Here is a 20737-nt window from a genome sequence, read left to right as displayed (position 1 = left end):
CTATAAGGATTAGAACCAACACTTGCTGTCGGGCGAAAGCTCGGTGGTCTAGTGGAGATGACGCCTGTCCGGTGATCAGGAGGTCGTAGGTTCGAATCCTGCTCGAGTATGTAAGCCCATGATTTTTAATCATGGCTACTACTAAAACACTGATCAATTCAGTGCTTATTTACGTCGATGTAGGGCAATTTGTCAATCAGTTGCAACCGAAAAGTTTACCCGTATCTTACCTAGTGGATAGCTTACAGTACCTTCCTATACATGCGATTGGAATCGCCACACCCTCACTATACAATATCAATTACGCAGCTTTATAATGAAGCAGCCTTGATAAAGGGTCTTTCTCCTTAACGATAATGGCTCCTCAAACATTCACTGATGTGTTATCAATCATTAATATAGTCTATTGATTTCGTTAATATTTACGATTCACCGCACAGATCCATTGTGTTAGGCGAAATGAATAACAGGATCTGGCAAAAGGGGCATTTACTTCCCGTCGCTGACCAAACCTCGTGTATTTTGCCGCAATTGTCCGGGCAAGGACATAACGCCGTCAACCCTTTTATGCATGTGCGCCCGAGCTCGCTGATGCGAAACGGAGGCTCATTGTTTGGAGTGTCCGTTAGCTGGCATTCCGAACTGTGATTCGGATGAATGGATAAGAAAATGTGGTCGCTACATTCAAGAAGAAAAATGCGCTGTTCAGCGACACACCCCGGGAGATCGGTCTTCACAGATCCCATGTGACCTCGCTCAGTGAATGCCTCGATCAGTTCACGAGTCTGAGCTGAATTTAGTAATCGTCTTGAGTAATCGCCTATGTGAATGACTTGTGTTATGGAATTACATACGTGTCGTACAATAAAATGTTCGTATGTGCTACCAGGGAGTCCCACCTCCCTGGTGCTACTGCGTGTATGTTTGTGTTGTGTGTGTGAAAGGAAAAGATGGTGCTTGTGTCTGGAGGCCTCCTTGTCCATGCTAAAGCTAGTGTCAAATCACCCCCCCCCCCCAATCTAACGCGAAGATTTTGGGCGGCGCCATTTTGCCGTCCTGAATACTGGTGTGACCCGACAATGAAGGTCCACTTACACCACAAACTCACAGTACTTTACGACGGAAAAGGTACTTCTTCATTTTGTAAACATCACAATGTGGGTAATCTGAGGCGGGATCCCCGGGTTCTTTTTCTGCCTTTTATATATTAAAGTCATTTCTAACCACGCCTATGGCCTTTTTTTAGGGGGATGGGGTGGGGCGTGAGGGGTTATCTTACTACAAGGCAGGATGAAAATAATATGCAAACTGATCGGTGACAAGGTCGTGCTATACTAGTTTCAGAGTTTGATTTCTGGAAAAGTGTCGACAAGAGAGTTCAAACTCTCACTTTTTCGTCAGCGGCATTTGCTGGTAACATTTCACCCGATACTTTGATACTTCATTGTTCATTTTATTATCATTATTATTGTTATTATTATTATTACTATAATTATTATCAATATTATTATTATTATTATTATTATTATTATTATTATTATTATTATTATTATTATCATTATTATTATTATTATTATTATTATTATCATTATTATTATTATTATCATTATTATTATTATCATTATTATTATTATCATTATTATTATTATTATCATTATTATTATTATCATTATTATTATTATCATTATTATTATTATCATTATTATTATTATTATCATTATTATTATTATCATTATTATTATTATCATTATTATTATTATTATCATTATTGTTATTATCAAAGTAAAGTGGTATGATTTCTTAGAAACCGTCGAGCAACACATGCAAACATCAAAAGGCAAAAAAGTGACGTAGTTTCGATACCATGAGGGAAAATGTCCCTGGCTGATTAGAACGTCGTAGCTCCATGATCAGAATGAGTCACAATTCAGCAGTAGGTCTTATTTTTTAACGCCGTGAGGTACGCTGCAACGACCATTCTTTCTTTGTATGATTCGTCGCTTGTGCACAGCGCAGTTTCCCCTTTCATTTTATCCATATATGAGGGGCTCTCGACAGGATTATACACAAAGAATGAACGGTGTCGGGTATATAGGTTGTTTGGGCGCTCACATCACAGGATGGTCCTTTTGTAACCGTTGCAATCACATCGTCAGGCGTTTAACGCTTTTTCAGAGATGGTCGAAAAGACAGTGCTGTACTCGAGTATTTTATGCTGTATCATGTTTCCATGTTATCAAAATGATAATGGTATTTCAGTGTATTGCAATTCAGAAACTTGTCAACAATCTAGATATGATACGAAAATTAGGAGGCACCATGAACCCCCCCCCCAAAAAAAAACACAAAACAAACAAACACCCAAACAACAACAACCCCTTATAATAAATGCCGATTGAAACAAAGTTGAACATAACTGTGCAGAAATTGACCTGTACCCTGGAAGGTAATTACACAGATATGGATGAGTAGGACAAGAAAGGCTACATAAAAATTGCTGCATGAGGGTGTTTATAGGCAAATTATAATAAGAACCGTTAAGACACGTGTTTCGTTTTGCTTTTAATCATGAAGAGATTTCACTGTTCGAGCTTCACTTAGCTTTATCAAGTGCGGGTCTTTATTTTCATAACCAGAGTAACAACATAGTCAGTATTTCGCAAATGGAGATTTCTTAATATTGTTCTTGCCACAATTAACTGTGATTTGCGATAACCTGTATATATATCGACACAATCTGAATCTTTCGCAAATGATGTAAAAGATGTTTGACCCCAATTCCCACAGAATTATTTGAACAAGATTCTTTTGCAGGAAGGAAAGAAAAACGTCGTTCTACTCAACCGGTGTCTTTAAACATAAAAAAGTCACCAAACAATAGGGAGAAGACTCTACAAGCCGTTGGATTCTTTCCTCACCGTTATAAGAAGATTACCACGTGCAATTCAGAGAACGAACAAATCGATGACATCGCGAACAGAAAAGGTCACTTTTTACTCGGAGACTCTACCTCTATTCTAGTATTCGTATTTTGTGTAATCTCCTCGAAGTGCGCAAATGGCGTAACGGGCTTGTCGAGAGTCCGGAGCGAGAGAGGGTGTGGTACTTTGTCTCCTTTGTGATTGGGCGGAGTCCCTCTTTTTTTTTTTTCCAGGGTCGCGACCAAAGAGGTTACTTTGGTCGCGACTTTGTGCGCGTGCACCCCAGAGAACTCTACTGTGTGTAGAGTTCTGTGGTGCACCCCTTGTTCTGTAATCGTTAAGATTCTTCTTGATCAGGATGAGTTGCCCACGTGATCAGGTGATACAGAGAATTAAAGTATGCACATGTTAGGATTGCAAACCTTTGATTACGCACCATCTCGCAAAGCATTATGGGATACTGAGGAGACCGGTATTATGTCACATGTAAAAATCACTATGGGATATGTGCAAAGCGCATAAGCAGGGACTGGGCTCATTCGTGGAGACCGATCGAGATCTTACCATGCCCCAAAATATAATAACTAGTCTTACGCGGGTCTCTAAAAGATGACAGTCCCTTCGTGATGTCTGAACAATTTCTGAATTTAGTGTAAGTGTTTCTGCACAAGAAGGGTAGATCTAAATTAAAACAAATAAAGGGTAGAAATTATCCAGAAATCATTTCACTTCAGTTTGTTTCATACTTCTCATAGGCTCTATCAAGTTGCATTGAAAACCATTAATGTGAGTACACATTTTTTGCACTTTGTCAATAGTAAACAAACAAAAGAATACACGCGCGCATACACTTTCGATGATAACTTGTTAATATCGATTACGTTACGGGTTAATAGTAAAGAAGTTATGATGGGGTCTATACTCCTAATTTTTTGGCTGTATGCCCCGAATGATCAGTGGTTGCAAAATGAAGGGAGCGCGGATAAGAAAATTCAGACAAGATCAAATAATGATATCAAATAAAGAAAACGACTTGTTTCTATATATGCCGAACGTAAACTATTTCAATCACGACTGTGACCCAGTTTGCATTTGCTTTGAGAATCGAAAGTGGGATAATTCAGGCCTATAATAGCTATATACGTACATTGTATTACTGTATGAAGTGGAATGCACAGTCATTATTAGGCCTACCCCGCCGTCGAGCTCTCAGCAGAGAGAAAAAAAAAATCCAATCGGACACATAAAATGAAAATCACAAATCATTTACGAAGATTTTACAATTCAGCACGCAAATAGTGGTACTCATACTGAATGCTCAGTTACTAGGCCTCATTGGTGCATTTTGTAGACGAAAAGATAGCGAACGAATTAGTATCCTCAGAAACTATCTTGGCTAGATCCATTCCCATACGTGTTGCAATTTTCACAGATTAACAACATAAGATGCTTAAATTTGCCAACAAGACTCATTCTTATGCTGCGAATTGCTTATGATAAATTTAATCATTATTTTCAGCCTACCCGTATAAAGACCTCAGGGAGACCTCTTTCCTTGGTTTCTAAAAGATAAGGTCGACACTTTAATTTAGAAAAAAATAATGAGCCTCCAAGCAAATCAACAAAAACGCTGGGCTGGCTTTGACATTTTCCTGATGATGAGAATGATATAGGTAGAATTCCTGTAACAATTTACTTGTACTCTCATTGTTTTGTATTACCACACTGAAGTAGAAGTGGGAATTCTCAAAACAACAAACGATCGAAGGTAAACAAAAGAAAACAAAAAACGCAAAAACCCTCGTGTGCAAAAGGTTGGAACCAGGTCACATGACCAAAGTATTGTCAGGTGACTAACATCAAAGAGATTTTTCTCCTCCCCAGTCGAAAGTCACCGCGTACGGGGAAAATCTCTTTTGCTTACATTCGCAGTAGTGGCCACCGGTGAACGTGCGCATTCCGTTGTCTTGGCGTGGTTTCATGTCCCCGATCATGATCACGATTTAATCATCAGGGAGGTGGGCACCTCACACCTCCCCGATTCGATTGATCCTCTGCGCGGCACTGCACAATGAGGTAGAACAGCAAAGTTGGTAAGAAACTCTCGGCCATGTTTTGTGATGGAGATAGCGGTCAAAGCCTGTCGGAGGTTAACTGCGACCGGCAGCCGGCAGCGTATGGGGCTGCTGGTCTAGTCCGACCATACAGACGCCGTGCGCTATAGCGCCAGCACACTTGTGTACAGCGACAGGGCTGTGTATAGTTAGAGGTAATCAAATGAGCGACCACTAGAAAGGTGATAGATTTAAACACTAAACTTTACCACTGGTTTTCCTGTTCATGCATTAGGCTAATCTACACGTACATCATCACCCACTTCAAATTATCAGTAATATTTACAGAATAATTCCATTATCTTGTATCATCAGACAATGAATGGCTACCGGTCTAACATATGAAAAAGGTCTTGAAAATCTTCATTTAGAAAGTTGAGCAACATTGAAGACATACACAACATAGACTCTACCATAATTTTAAGTCAATCTTAAATTTTAAGTTCGACTTAAAATCTGTGTGAAACATCCAGGAATGTGAGATTGTGTCCAACCTGCTGTGTGTGCTAAGTAGCAATGCTGCATGCTGCCTGGTGACAACAAAATTTGATCTTTATTCATAGCATGTTAATTTTTTCCACCTTTCTCCAGGGCCGGACATCGTGGACTGCCCCAATGACGTGAGAGTAGTCGTCGCTTCCACGGCCAGTTCGACGCAAGTGACCTGGACGGAGCCCACAACAACTACACCAGCATCCGTCATTCAAACGGCATCGCCTGGAGACACATTTGGCTTTGGCTTTACAGATGTCACGTACACATTTACGGAACAAGCGAGTCCATTTGATTCGTCTGTTTGCAGCTTTACTGTGATTGTCTCTGGTAAGTTGAAGAAAAAACACAAAACAACAAAAATGTAAAAATATTTTATTCTTATGTTAGATTCTTAGATGAGATAGATTGTGAATTATGTGCAGTTGAGATGCAGAACATGTTCTGGTTGATTCTGGATATATTCTTTAATATTTTGAATATCAATTGCAGTCAGGATCACACAATTAAATGAGAGCTTTGTCTAGCGAACTGAACCGATCAATAAGAGCCTAGATAATAGATTCTATCTTAATCTAGTTCATTCTCAACTGAAATTTGCACCGAAGTTTGGCATGCAATCGATGGAAGCTTCATGCAGTCAAAAAGTACTCAATCGGCAATCATTCATGACCCATTATTGGAGAAACCTCACACTAGACCATCTAAACTATTTTTAACTGCACTTTAAAATTGAAAAAACAAACAAAACAAACCAAAACTAGATTCTCTATAGACATTGTACCACCAACCACTAAAAGCAAGAATAGACCTTCTACAACTTCTAGACTCATGTTGTGAACTCTAGACAATACTACGTGGAGAGTACGAAAAGCTTTAAATAGAATCCTATGTATGTTGTCTATCATCAACTGAGTTAGTAGGATGGTCTCTGGTATTGTCATTATTGTCATCTGCTTGCAGCCATCTTGTTGTTTGTGACTTTTTCTTAAACCTTAGTGTAACCATTCAAGAAAAAAATGGATCAATGGAGTATCTCGGTATGACCATCATTTTTGTCGATCACAGTACCCAATGACAACACCTTGCCAACGGTCTTCAGCTGTCCATCCGACATCACTACCTATGTGGCAAATGGGGTCTCGAGCACTCAGGTGACATGGACCGAGCCAACCGCATCGGACAACCTCGGTGCTGTGCGGTCATTCAAGACAAGCTCGCCCGGTGACGTGTTCTCTGTAGGCACCACCACAGTCACATACACATTTGAAGACACAGTCCCAAACCAGTCGACGTGTACATTTGACGTTGCCGTTGTTGGTAAGTGGGCAACAGCCCCTTTTTCATTAACTTAACCCGTTGAGGACGAGTCCCGACTATACTCGGGCAAGCGTCTATGGGAAATGCGTGTTGTAGCAAAATAAAACCGCCCTCAACGGGTTAAGATTGTAGTGTGTGGATATCTTTTGAAGAAATAAGGTAACCATCCTTGACATTTTTTTTTTTTTTTTTTTTTAGATATCATCCTGAATGCAGATTTTAAACAGTGTTGCATTTACATATATGTATACTCATTACGTAGTTAAAGGGCGGAAAGTGCTTGCAGATTGCTCATTTTAGAAACATAATTTTATTCCATCTTGTAGTAGCCAGAAAAATATGGCAGGGTATTATATGATTTTAAGTTGAATTTTATAACAAACAATGTCTGAAATGTCTTATAAATCTGTCTTCTAGAATTGAAAATTCTTTTAAAAGTGCAGATTACATTACAAAGTTCAAAGTTATGTCTTCTTTTTAATGTCAATTTTTCAGCAGCAATGCAGCGCAAAGTTTGATAAAAATGATAAACTTGTAAATTGACAGGAGATTTCATGGGGGGGGGGGGGGACATTTCCTGAAGCTTTTTGTCTGATAAATCTGTTGGAAAATTTGCTCGCAGCCAATCAGATGCAAGGATATTGGTAGTTTATAACATTTTGTCGAAAAAAATATCTGACAAAATGCTTCATGAAATGCCCCCCAAGGTCTGATGTTGATGAAAGCTCATCCATTCTGTTAGTATCATTTGCTGCATGCATCCTAACATCAAATATTATAGTCTGGGTGCCAGAGGCTGAACCTTGTTTTACCGTCCACCCAATGTTTTTTTTATGGTTTTACCCTATTTCGGGGGTGCTGAATCCGAATCTGGATGATGCAACTCTTGCATCCTTGAGGATTTTGAGATATTCAAGATGGCCGCCAAAATGGCCGCCCGAACTGGAAATTCCCAAGTATTTCCTTCTAAATGGTGAGATATTGAAAACAATTCATGGTTTTACCCTATTTCGAGGGTGCTGAATCCGAATCTGGATGATGCAACTCTTGCATCCTTGAGGGTTTTGAGATATTCAAGATGGCCGCCAAAATGACCGCCAATTAAAACCGGAAATTCCCACGTATTTCCTTCTTAATGGTGAGATATGGAAAACATATCATATTGTGATAGTGATGTAGAGAAGTGTACTGAAATTACCCAATATTACCTGTCTTAATCCATGAGCAGTTTTAATCTCTTCATCCATGAACACTCAAATTGGTTATTTGGTTTATATTGATGGCATTTTTTGACACTGCTTCTGTCAATGGGATTAAGGTTGTTGTGACCACAGGCCTGTCATTTTATAAACAATGCTTGAACTTTAAGACTCCTGGAGGATTACTAGTAGAACCACTTGTAGATCCCCAATAAAATCAAGGGCTTTAAAATACACCTGAAAAAACTCCACAGTCTGGGTGACAGTGAAAAACAAAACTTGCTCTTTTTTTCTTTCTTTTTTTAATCGGAAGTTACTGAACTGATCATGTAAACATAGAACAAAGAATTTGATGCAGAAAAACCACTATTATTTATAGGCATTATAGAGCAAAGCAAGCAGTACAATAGCAAATTTTATTGCCTGCCATGCAGTCCCGAGAGAAAGGGCTGATATGAATGAATTAAATGTAGATGGGTCTCAATGTATCAGCAGAAATTTGTTGAAAACACACAAACTGATCTATGGAGTAACAGGCACCCTCTCAAAAGACATACATGGGCACACAAACAGCAGGGTGGTGCACCTCCTTGCACAGAGCAAGACTTTATGAAACACTTCATCTGTCACTGTTTGCATGTGAAGAGGAAATGATTGTACAAGGGACTGAAACAAATGTAAAGAATGTTGCAATGTCCTTTGTGCCCAGTGGTGCTAATTTGTTCTTCACGTCTTGTTCCTGATCCAGTCGATTCAACGGCCCCCGTTGTGTCCAACTGCCCCGCGGACATCAGCTTGCTGGTGAACAACCTCGGGGACACCACAACGGCAACATGGACTGAGCCAACGGCCACCGACAACACTGGACTGGCCGTGTCGGTCATCCAGTCCCACACCCCAGGAGATTCCTTTGAAATTGGTTTCACCGGTGTCACATACGTCTTCAGGGACTCTGTCAACAATGTCAACATCTGCAACTTTGTTGTCAAAGTTGGATGTGAGTTTCCCTCCCCATATTTTACCTCTGGAGTGGCACCTTTTCTTTTTAATCAGCTCTCAAAGAGAATTTCTGAACCTTTCTAGTGTTGACATTAGGGTAAAACTTTTATGCCGCCAAACTTACCTTGCCAAAAGTCTAAAAGGAAGTGGAAAGAACCATACATGATTGAGCCGAAGCTCCCTTTTCCTTGGTCCACAGTAAATATGTAGGGCCTAGTAATTACCTACACTCTCTTATACCGCATTATCAAAGGTGTTTACAGGGTGAAGAAAACTTTCCATGTTGCATGAGTTTTAGGCAGCTCAGTTTTAGCAGTACCAAAGTACTCATGACCTTTTTGGACCAACGTGGACAGACAAGAGAAATAAAAATGACTATGAATGACCGTTCCAAATGTACTGAATCATTCAGGTAATGTCTTTACTGGTTGTTGAATTGGGTTAATGCCAGAACTTACATTCTGTGTCATAAGCAATTGCTATTTTTACCATTTACAGGCAATTTCCCGTATAGCAAAGTCCTTGGGACGGACAGTTTTCTTTTGTTATATCCAAAGAAAATATTGAAAGATGTATAGATATCAATTTTGGGACCTGAAATTTTACCTTGCTTTGATAAAAGTAATGTTAGTATTACAGTCTCTGTTATAGTGGGAGCACACTTTATCAGCCAGTTCAGCAATCTTGCGCTCTTTTCGTAAAATGTGTGCATTTTTGTTATGGGCAGTTTTTAACTTTCGCTCTGGCTGCCTTGGTGATTTTTAAATTCTTTCCCCATTTGCCTTTCCCCTGTGATTCACCGTATTTCCTGAAGTGGTGGGAGATGCAACAGCGCCTGTGATAAGCAACTGCCCGGCAGATTTCACCATCTTCGTCCCGACGAGTGGCTCGACGGGAACGCCGACGTGGACGGCGCCCACAGCGACAGATGACACGGGCGTGACCCAGTTCACCGCAAACCTCTCGCCCCTGACCAGTCTGCCTGTAGGCACGTTTACGGTCACCTACACCTTCGAGGATCCGTCCGGCAACGAAGCAACATGCTCCTTTGCTGTGACAGTGGCTGGTAAGTTCTGCAGGCTGCCCTCCAGAATATTGTGATTTTTGAAAGCAAACAAAGTTAGTATTCTGTAAAGTCTGGACTTCTCGTTATTGGCTGTTTTTTTTTCTTTTTCTTTCTTTAGCCAGCCAACTTCAAACTTGTTATTTCTGACAAGTTCTGTAAATGCCTTGATGTAATCATTCAAACAGAATTCCAATCCTCTTAGGTCCTTAGCTTTACTTGCCAATTCTTTTTTGTTTGTTTGTTTGTTTGTTTGTTTGTTTGTTTGTTTGTTTTTTTGTTTTTTATGCCTCCGCCACGAAGTGGTGCCGGAGGCATTATGTTTTCGGGTTGTCCGTCCGTCCGTCCGTCCGTCCTTCCGTCCGTCCGTCCGTCCGTCCGTCCGTCCTTCCGTCCGTCCGTAATGAATTTTGTGGACAAGGTAACTATCGAAACCTGTAGAGGTATCCTAATGAAACTTGGCATGTATGTGTATTAGGGGGTGAAGTTGTGCCTATCAACTTTTGGGTGCACATGGTCAAGGTCAAAGGTCAAAAGGTCAAGGTCAAATACATAAAATTTCACTATTTCCACCATATCTATTGAATGCCTAAAGATATTTTCTTTAAACTTAGTGTATGCATGTATTACCCAATTAAGATTCTCTGGTGAAAGTTTGGGTCATGAGGTCAAAGGTCAAAGGTCAAAAGGTTAGGGTAAAATACATAAAATTTCACTATTTCCACCATATCTATTGAATGCCTGAAGAGATTTTCTTGAAACTTAGTGTATACATGTATTACCCAATTAAGATTCTCTGGTGAAAGTTTGGGTCATGAGGTCAAAGGTCAAAGGTCAAAAGGTCAAGTAAAAATATTAAAACTTCTTTTTTTTTTCTCCGTACCTTCGAAAATTGTTCAAGGTATCTTCATGGAACATAGTATATACATGTACTGACTGGAAGTGATTATCTAGAGAATGTAGGGTTCATGGGGTCAAAGGTCAGGGGTCAAAGGTCAAGTGCAAGACTTCAAAATTTTACTATTACCCTCATATTTATGCAATGCCAGCAGGGTTATTTTTTTACACTTGGTGTATGTGTGTGTAACCTAATAGAAATTCTCTGGAAAGTTTTTTTTTTTTTTTCTTTTTGCCTCAAAGGTCAAAAGGTCAAAGATCAAGTGAAAGTGCTGAACTAACTTTTTCCTCCATATCTCGGAAGTGGCTCAAGTTACCTTGAAACTTAGTACATATTATGCATGTTCTACCTGAAAGTAATTATCTTATGAATTTTAGGGTCAAGGGCCAGATGAAAATGGTAACAATTTACTATTCAATTCAGAAATTGCACTTTTTCTCCACTCCTGTACCTTGAAAATTACTCAATGCCTAAATGTGTGAATGGGTCAAAGTCGAGTTAAAGCCCTTAAATCCCTAGATACATGCTCTCCTATTCATCCAATTAAACCTACGTCAAGGAAGGTGAAAATTCAACACATTTGTGACAAACTTGTCATTCCAATATTTTGCCAATTTTGTGAAAATGTAATCACACAGTGTCCACATGTACTATCTAGACCTATTGGGAAAATCATGCATTATGGCGGAGGCATACCAGTCGCCAAAGCGACATTTCTAGTTTGTTCTTGCATTTAGTAATTCATCCAAACTTGGCCAAGTTGTAGATTAGCAAACCCATTCAGGTGAAACCACTCTCTTCAGTCCAACAGGAAGACCATGGTGACCCAATAGGGACTAGGAGGGAAAGGCAATCACTATTCACTGACAGTTGGTTACCAAACATTGGTGCCTTATTGGCGAACAAAGCACAGTACAGGGTTAAGGGATGATAAGAATGCATTATGCACTTCCTGTTGAGGCAAAGTGAAGCTGATTTAGTTTTAGGTCCATAAACCTTAGAAGTAGGAAATGGGGGAGTACACTCGGAGTTTATGCAGTGACGTTTCACTTGGTTTGCTTTCAATAATATTCCACAAATTTGTGTCTTGAATAGCTGCATTAGTCCCACTTCAAGTCAGAATTTATTCCATTGTCTTCAGCAATCGGTAAAAGTAATGAAATGAATTCATGAGAAAAAAAAATCAAACTTTGAGGCTGTGGTTCTTTTATTGTGCATCACCCAGTCATGATTGAATAAAAAATGTAATGCAGCTGTTAATGTCAGAAAATCATATCACTAAATATTTATTTTTTATTCCTCATTGACTTTGCACATGGTGAAAACGGAATATACATTTTATTTTTTGTTTTATGCTAATATATCATATTAAGATGAGGTTAAGGAGGTTCATGGAGTCTTTTCTTTTGTCCACATTGGCTTGAATTGATGTATTTCTCTTTTTAGATTATTTAGATTAAGTGTCTAGATTTTTGTTACTGTCTAGTCAGTTATGAACTGCACAAGTTTCAGTTCCATGTCTTTGTATCGTTGCTCTCCGTAGTTGGAACTCCCGATACCACTGTTCCCGTTGTGACATTCTGCCCGTCTGACATTGTTCGCGCAAATGGTGGACAGAACTTTGTTCTCGTCACTTGGGATGTGCCGGTGGTTGTTGATGACTCGGGCGTTGTCAACCAGCTCTCTGGCCCGTCCTCGAACTCCCAGTTTTACGCTGCTGGTACCACCAACACCATCAGCTACCAGTTTTATGACCCCTCTGGTAACCGTGCAGACTGCAGTTTTACAGCAACTGTTACAGGTAAAGACCTCTTAGTCGTGTACGGTATATAGATTCCTAGTCATAATTCCATGAGATTTCAGCCTAACCCCACCTTTTTTTTTTTTTTTTTTGGTTGGAATTCTTTCTGTGGAAAGCAGAAGAGAAACTTTGATTAAATTTCCAAGTTTTGTCAGATGTTGTTGAGACACTCCTTTGCATACCATAGAAGTTATCATCAACACTTCAAGCACATCAACCTGAGTGCATAGAACATGGTAGACATTCACAAATCTGTATTTAGCAGCACAAACACAGCACAGTTTACTACTACCATGTGGAATCCAAGGTATGAATATTTAGTGTGACATCAAGATTTTATGTTTAACAATCAAACTTGACATTAAATTCCAATGTGTCATTGTCTTAAAAAAGGAGGGGCAAAATTATAACAAAGGTCACATGAAATACCTGGGCCCCGTTTTATCAAAAGATAAAATCGATTTTAAATTTCCTTACCACACAGGCTGCCATAGACTTACAGTTGAAATTAACTATATAATCAATTTTAACTCTTCATAAAACAGGGCCCTGGAAATGTAACGACAGGTTGTATTAATTTCTTGAAAGGCTGGAATTCTTGCTGTGGTCTTCTTTTATAAGAAAGGGTTGAGGCTTGAGTGTAAAGGTTACCCACAAATGTTCTTGTCAAATTGAATGTTTCATCGAACCCATTGATAATGGGCTGATTTTGCTATAATACGCATTTCCCATAGACAACTGCCCGAGTATACTCGGGACTCGTCCTCAACAGGTTTATTGAATGTTTCATTTGATTGAAAAGGTCAAAGTTTGAGTGACCAGTCTCTTTTGTCCATCACAGCTCTTGGTGATACCACGGCACCTGTCATCAGCAATTGTCCAGCTGACATCACCGCTACTACGGCCTTCGGTCAGACAAGCACCATTGTCACATGGACCGAGCCAACGGCCACTGACGACTCGGGAGTGGTCAGCTCATCCAGCACCAGCTCTCCCGGCCAGTTGTTCTCGACGGGAGTCACTACAGTCACCTACACCTTTACGGATGGGTCGGGGAATTCCGCAGTGTGCTCATTCACCGTCACTGTATTGAGTAAGTTATTAAGGTTGTTATTTTCTCTTGTCTTTGATACTGTAAAATGAGGAGTGTTTGTGTGCATTTTAATTTTGTGAATTTCTTGAGATTTAAGATTCATAAAATTAAAATCCATGCAAAAGTTCTTGTCGTCACTATATACACTGTATACTGATATGCCAGTGGTAATTCACGAAAATTTCATGCCACGAAAGAGGCCATTGGCTCCCATTTGCGAAAATGTCATGCCGCGAATATATCTTGTTATGCAGGAAGTGAACAGGAATGTGTGTGCTTGTGTACTGTTGGAGAGAGTCAGCTACAAGATATTCTTTATATTATCTTATATGGTGTTGGTGACCTTTGACCTTCTGACACTCAACTGCTGCATAACTCTTTTGATTTGTATTTATCAGTCGCATCTTGTAAAATGTACTATACTTTCTTAATGTTGTCACTATTATTCAGCCTAGCTAGGCTGCAGTGGAAGACATTTGACTTTTCCTTGCCCAGAGAAAGAAAATGAAAACAAAATTGAGAAGTTAAGTCATACTGTTGGTTCTCCCTCTCTCTGCACACAACCCCTGAAATCTCGGCATTTCTCGTGAAAGAATTGACAACTTGTACCTAGTGTACAACTGAGAATTTTCACCCAAAATATAAGAGCATCAATTCCATATTTGCTCCCAAACAAATCCACAAATGGAGCATAGTGCAGCATTCCTAAGATCAGCCAAACTTTTGAGGAATATCCAAAGTTTGTTTTCATGCTATGTCAGTGGTGCAGTGTAAAGCCTCATCTCCTTGTAATGTTGATTTTTTAGTTTTCTTGTACCAAGAAAACCTGCCAAATGCAATGTAGTATACCAATAGTTCATGCATTTGACATTTTCTCCCATCCTTTTTGAGTTTTGCATAGGCCTATTCATCCCATTTTACATATAGTTTGTGTCCAAATGTTCTCTGTGAGTTGGTCCAGTTGCCGTTTTCAAGCTGTGATGACTGAGTATTTGTGATTTGATTAAATTAAGTCCACCTTCTACAAAATTTATTTATAGCTCTCTGACTACAAAGAGGAATCTAGTACTAGAGCATGGGTCTCAGTTTAGAGTGGGACAAAAGTTCTTCAGAGGTTGTGACCAAAGGTTTACAGAAAATCCAGAAGTCTTGTCTCCAGAGGTTGTCTTCTCAATTCATTTTAAGGCTTAAGATATTTGTTTAGGCCTTTGCAGCAGGAGATTCCATTGCAAAAGTATGGAAAATTTATCAACTTTGTGTGCAAAGAGAGCATTGTAATCAATTTCAAGTTGTGGCATATTGGCACAATAAGGGTTGCGTTTATAGTGCTAAGCATGGCATCTCAAGTAAAGCTATTTGAGATGATTGTCATAAACTTGAACTTGGTTTTTTGTATTGTATATTAGTATCAAATTATTCTTATTTCAATTATTAATTCTAGCCTCGAGTGACACCACCGCACCAGTCATTTCCAACTGTCCATCCGACATCAGTGTGGCCATTGCATCTGGGTCCGCTGGTACAGCCGTCACCTGGACTGTTCCCACAGCCACGGACAACTCCGGTTCGGTCAGCTCTTCGTCTACTGCTAGCCCAGGCGACTTCTTCCCTGTCGGCACAACAACTGTCAGCTACACGTTTTCTGATCCATCTGGAAATTCGGCTGTCTGCTCATTTGACGTCACCGTCAGTGGTATGTTGTTGGGGAAAAACAGAGCAAATGGCACCCTCCCTTTGGGTGGGAAGTGGTGACGTGGGTCGGTGGATTTTGTTGCATTTCCTGCGGGAAATTGTCGGGTTATATGCTATCACTTGCAGCGTTTTGTCAATGTGCTTGTCCAAGTTTAGTAATTCTGTTCTGTCAATGTAATTGTCCAAGTTAAGTAATTCTGTCCTATCAATGTAATTGTTCAAGTTAAGTAATTCTGTCCTGTCGATGTACTTGTCCAGGTGAAGTAATTCTGTCCTATCGGTGTAATTGTCCAAGTGAAGTAATTCTGTCCTATCGGTGTAATTGTCCAAGTGAAGTAATTCTGTCCTGTCATTGTTTAAGTCTGTCATGATATCTTGTTGAAGAGACTAAACCTGTGTAACCAGTGATGAGTATTTTCATGCGAGTTACACCAATTTTCTGTGGTTTGAAATGTATTAAACTGACCTAACACTCTTTCCACAAGTGACCTCAGATGTAAACTACTTAACACAACTAAACAAGCAACCTACCGACAAATACTGAGCTTTTCTTGCTAGTCCCCGTTCATCATTCGATCCGTTCGGGGACCCTCAGATGCATGCAGGTATCTGCTGGTACTCGTCACACTGCACACTTGCATGAGCATCTTTCATCCATGATTAGCCTCATCTGGCTTCTCCATGTGCCTTTCTCGTGTTCCCACATTCCTTCCTCTTTTAAGCATCGTCAGATGGGGACACGACCCCACCGGTAATCACAGGATGCCCCGCAGACATAAACCTAGAAATCCCCTCTCTTGCCCTCACGTCCGTCTCGATTTCGTGGACGGAGCCAACGGCAACTGACGACTCGGGTTCGGTTAGTTCCATGTCGACCCACCAGCCAGGTGACTCCTTCGATGTAGGGACTTCGACGACTGTCAGCTACACATTTAGTGATGATGCTGGGAATACGGCCACATGTTCCTTTGATGTCGTCATTACCTCTGCTGGTATGGGATCTTTCTTTTCCTCTCCCGACCAGCACATGTCTTCAAGAAATGTGGTTGTTATTCCATACCTGTCTTGTATTCAAATTTCACTCTTTTGAACCTTGTACAAGACAAGTGTTTCATTTTGATTGATAAAGCTGATATCATTCCTAATCTAACTCGTAGCCAATCACTAAAACTAGTTACAACTTGACTCCTAACACTATGTGAAATAATTGTATGGTACATGCTCTCAAACAAAAACTCAACTACTCTTGAGTGCCCAACTATCTTCCTATTTATGTGCTGAAATGAGACTATGGCTTTATCTGACAAATATCATTTCTCCTGTAAATCCTCTGTTTTTGTGGTAAAGGATACAATACCATCTACATTGTAACTACTTCACTTTTCTCATCATGTTCCATGTGTTTTTCTTCTCAACTTGTGTTGTACTAGTATTTTTTGCGCGAGTGTTCCATATCATTGTGTTTATTTCTATTCAAACATCTGACTGCCTGTTCCTGCAGCTACGTTAGACACCACACCCCCAGTGATTGATGGGTGTCCGTCCAACATAGCGATTGAAGCAGCAAATGGAGCCAGTGATGTTTCAGTCACGTGGGTCGAGCCGACGGCCACGGACGACTCTGGCTCAGTGAGCTTGACTCAGACAGCCATCCCCGGAGACATTTTCCCTCTGGGGTCCACAGAAGTGACATACACATTTTCTGATCCATCAGGAAATTCAGCAACCTGTTCGTTCAGTGTTGTAGTGTCTGGTATGTGTTCCTTTCCTTTCATCCGATTTCTTTTCATCTTATATTTCCTTCTTGTGCATGTGTGATAATCCTTTGTAATTGTACCATGTTGTGCACTTTGAAAGGTCTTTGAACCCCTTTGCACTTCGCACTTTGTGATCAAGGTCTAGTCACTTGAAGTACCTCACAGTTGCGTGTGAATACTTCTGTTTGAGTCATTTACGATAAACTTCATTTGACCACAAATTACTAACTGAGATGTGGAATATCCCTGAACTAACATCTTGTACAATGGCTACAATGATCAGAGCAGTCAATGTAGAATTTTTCTTTCAAAGTCAAATGCTACGCTTGCCAATGTGCTGTGGGATGGTGTCACTTAGCAATAGAAGTGATTGAGTGACTCCTGTTAGTAGTCATTTACATCTCATTTCCCCCTTGCCTTCCTTCCCTCTGAAGTGGCCAGTGGTGACACAATAAGTCCGGTCATCACAGGATGTCCGTCCGACATAAACCTTGATCTCCCCTCCGATTTCCTCTCGTCCGTCTCGGTGTCGTGGACGGAGCCCACGGCCACGGATGACTCTGGTTTTGTCTCGTCCACATCGACGCACCAGCCGGGTGACATCTTTGATGTCGGATCTCAGACAACTGTGACCTACACGTTCAGTGATGAAGCTGGAAACACTGCGATATGTGCCTTTGATGTGATTGTTTCTTCTGGTATGTCTTTCTGAATAACTTTCATGAAGAGAAAGAAAACCTGAATTCTTACCCCTCTATTAGTGGAGATCAATTCAGACCCTATCATGTGTAATATTTGCTTTTGCTTGTCTTTTCTCTGCCTAGAACAAACCATGTTTCTGTACTGTCAAATTTTGCTGTCCTGCATGTGTGCTCCCTTAGTATTGTTTGTTATAATGCATGTGCTTCTAACAACTGAACATTTCTATTCTAAGTCAAGTTTTCTTGATATCCTGTGTCCTGTCATTAACCATCCACCTGTGAAATTTCTGTGTGTCCTATCTATTGAATCATGTCTTGGGTGTGTGTATTACTTTATGTGCTACGAAACGCAGCCACCCCATTGGATACCACACCCCCAGTGATTGATGGGTGTCCGTCCAACATAGCGATTGAAGCAGCAAATGGAGCCAGTGATGTTTCAGTCACGTGGGTCGAGCCGACGGCCACGGACGACTCTGGCTCAGTGAGCTTGACTCAGACAGCCATCCCCGGAGACATTTTCCCTCTGGGGTCCACAGAAGTGACGTACACATTTTCAGATCCATCGGGAAATTCAGCAACCTGTTCGTTCAGTGTTGTAGTGTCTGGTATGTGTTCCTTTCCTTTCATCCGATTTCTTTTCATCTTATATTTCCTTCTTGTGCATGTGTGATAAGCCTTTATAATTGTACCATGCTGTGCACTTTGAAAGGTCTTTGAACCTCTTTGCACTTCGCACTTTGTGATCAAGGTCTAGTCACTTGAAGTACCTCACAGTTGCATGTGAATACTTCTGTTTGAGTCAGTTATGATAAACTTCATTTGACCACAAATTACCAACCAAGATGTGGAATATCCCTGAACTAACATCTTGTACAATGGCTATGATGATCAGAGCAGTCAATGTAGAATTTCTGTCAAAGTTGAAGTCAAATGCTACACTTGCCAATGTGCTGTGAGATGGTGTCACTTAGCAATAGAAGTGATTGAGTGACTCCTGTTAGTAGTCATTTACATCTCATTTCCCCCTTGCCTTCCTTCCCTCTGAAGTGGCCAGTGGTGACACAATAAGTCCGGTCATCACAGGATGTCCGTCCGACATAAACCTTGATCTCCCCTCCGATTTCCTCTCGTCCGTCTCGGTGTCGTGGACGGAGCCCACGGCCACGGACGATTCTGGTTTTGTCTCGTCCACATCGACGCACCAGCCAGGTGACATCTTTGATGTCGGATCTCAGACAACTGTGACCTACACGTTCAGTGATGAAGCTGGAAACACTGCGATATGTGCCTTTGATGTGATTGTTTCTTCTGGTATGTCTTTCCGAACAACTTTCATGAAGAGAAAGAAAACATAAATTCTTACCCCTCTTTCAGTGCTAATCAATTCAGACCCCTTCATGTGTGATATATGCTTTTGCTAATCTTGTCCCCGCCCCTAATAAACTATGTTTTTGTACTGACTGTCAAATGTTGCCGTCATGCATGTGTGCTCCCTTAGTATTGTTTGTTATAATGCATGTGCTTCTAACAACTGAACATTTCTATTCTAAGTCAAGTTTTCTTGATATCCTGTGTCCTGTCATTAACCATCCATCTGTGAAATATCTGTGTGTCCCATCTACTGATTCATGTCTTGAGTGTGTGTATTACTTTGTGTGCTATGAAACACAGCCACTCCATTGGATACCACACCCCCAGTGATTGATGGGTGTCCGTCCAACATAGCGATTGAAGCAGCAAATGGAGCCAGTGATGTTTCAGTCACGTGGGTTGAGCCGACGGCCACGGACGACTCTGGCTCAGTGAGCTTGACTCAGACAGCCATTCCCGGAGACTCTTTCCCTCTGGGGTCCACAGAAGTGACATACACATTTTCAGATCCATCAGGAAATTCGGCAACCTGTTCGTTTACCGTTGTAGTGTCTGGTATGTGTTCCTTTCCTTTCATCTATTTTCTTTTCATCTTATATTTCCTTCTTGTGCATGTGTGATAAGCCCTTGTAATTGTACCATGCTGTGCACTTTGAAAGGTCTTTGAACCCCTTTGTACTTTGCACTTGATGATCAGGGTCTAGTCACTTGAAGTACCTCACTGTTGCTACAATGCTAGACTTGCCAATGTGCTGTGAGATGGTGTCACTTAGCAATAGAAGTGACTGAGTGGCTCCTGTTAGTAGTCATTTACATCTCATTTCCCCCTTGCCTTCCTTCCCTCTGAAGTGGCCAGTGGTGACACAATAAATCCGGTCATCACAGGATGTCCGTCCGACATAAACCTTGAACTCCCCTCCGATTTCCTCTCGTCCGTCTCGGTGTCGTGGACAGAGCCCACGGCCACGGACGACTCTGGTTTTGTCTCGTCCACATCGACGCACCAGCCGGGTGACATCTTTGATGTCGGATCTCAGACAACTGTGACCTACACGTTCAGTGATGAAGCTGGAAACACGGCTATATGTTCCTTTGATGTGGTTGTTTCTTCTGGTATGTCTTTACAACTTTCTTGATGAGAAGGAAACATGAATTCTTACTCCTCTCTCAATGTTGATTGAATCAGACCCTTTGATGTGTAATATTTGCTTTTGCTTGTCTTTTTTCTGCCCCGAACAAACCATGTTTCTATACTGTCAAATTTTGCTTTCATGCATGTGTGCTCCCTTAGTATTGTTTGTTGTAATGCATGT

The 20737-nt window shown here is 40.7% G+C and overlaps 2 protein-coding genes across 2 annotated transcripts in view; both read left to right on the top strand.

Moving 5' to 3' along the window:
• Nucleotides 1-20737, top strand: part of LOC140233334 (uncharacterized) — a 123286-nt gene that overhangs the window by 7365 nt on the left and 95184 nt on the right. The window contains exons 2-9 of the mRNA XM_072313443.1: nt 5627-5857; nt 6596-6847; nt 8795-9043; nt 9860-10111; nt 12550-12807; nt 16315-16584; nt 19725-19983; nt 20281-20537. Coding sequence (XP_072169544.1) covers nt 5627-5857; nt 6596-6847; nt 8795-9043; nt 9860-10111; nt 12550-12807; nt 16315-16584; nt 19725-19983; nt 20281-20537 — 2028 coding nt within the window. The remainder of the gene's footprint in view (nt 1-5626; nt 5858-6595; nt 6848-8794; nt 9044-9859; nt 10112-12549; nt 12808-16314; nt 16585-19724; nt 19984-20280; nt 20538-20737) is intronic.
• LOC140232720 (hyalin-like) lies at nt 16883-19408 on the top strand. The gene is made up of 5 exons (XM_072312837.1): nt 16883-16913; nt 17094-17345; nt 17784-18047; nt 18404-18658; nt 19101-19408. The coding sequence occupies exons 1-5, from the start codon at nt 16883-16885 to the stop codon at nt 19406-19408; spliced, it is 1110 nt and encodes a 369-aa protein (XP_072168938.1).

The sequence above is a fragment of the Diadema setosum genome, chromosome 9 (assembly GCF_964275005.1).
Source record: "Diadema setosum chromosome 9, eeDiaSeto1, whole genome shotgun sequence".
NCBI classification, from domain to species: Eukaryota; Metazoa; Echinodermata; class Echinoidea; order Diadematoida; family Diadematidae; genus Diadema; species Diadema setosum.
The sequence above is the reverse complement of the archived record's forward strand: the minus strand, read 5'-3'. Positions and strand labels throughout refer to the sequence as shown.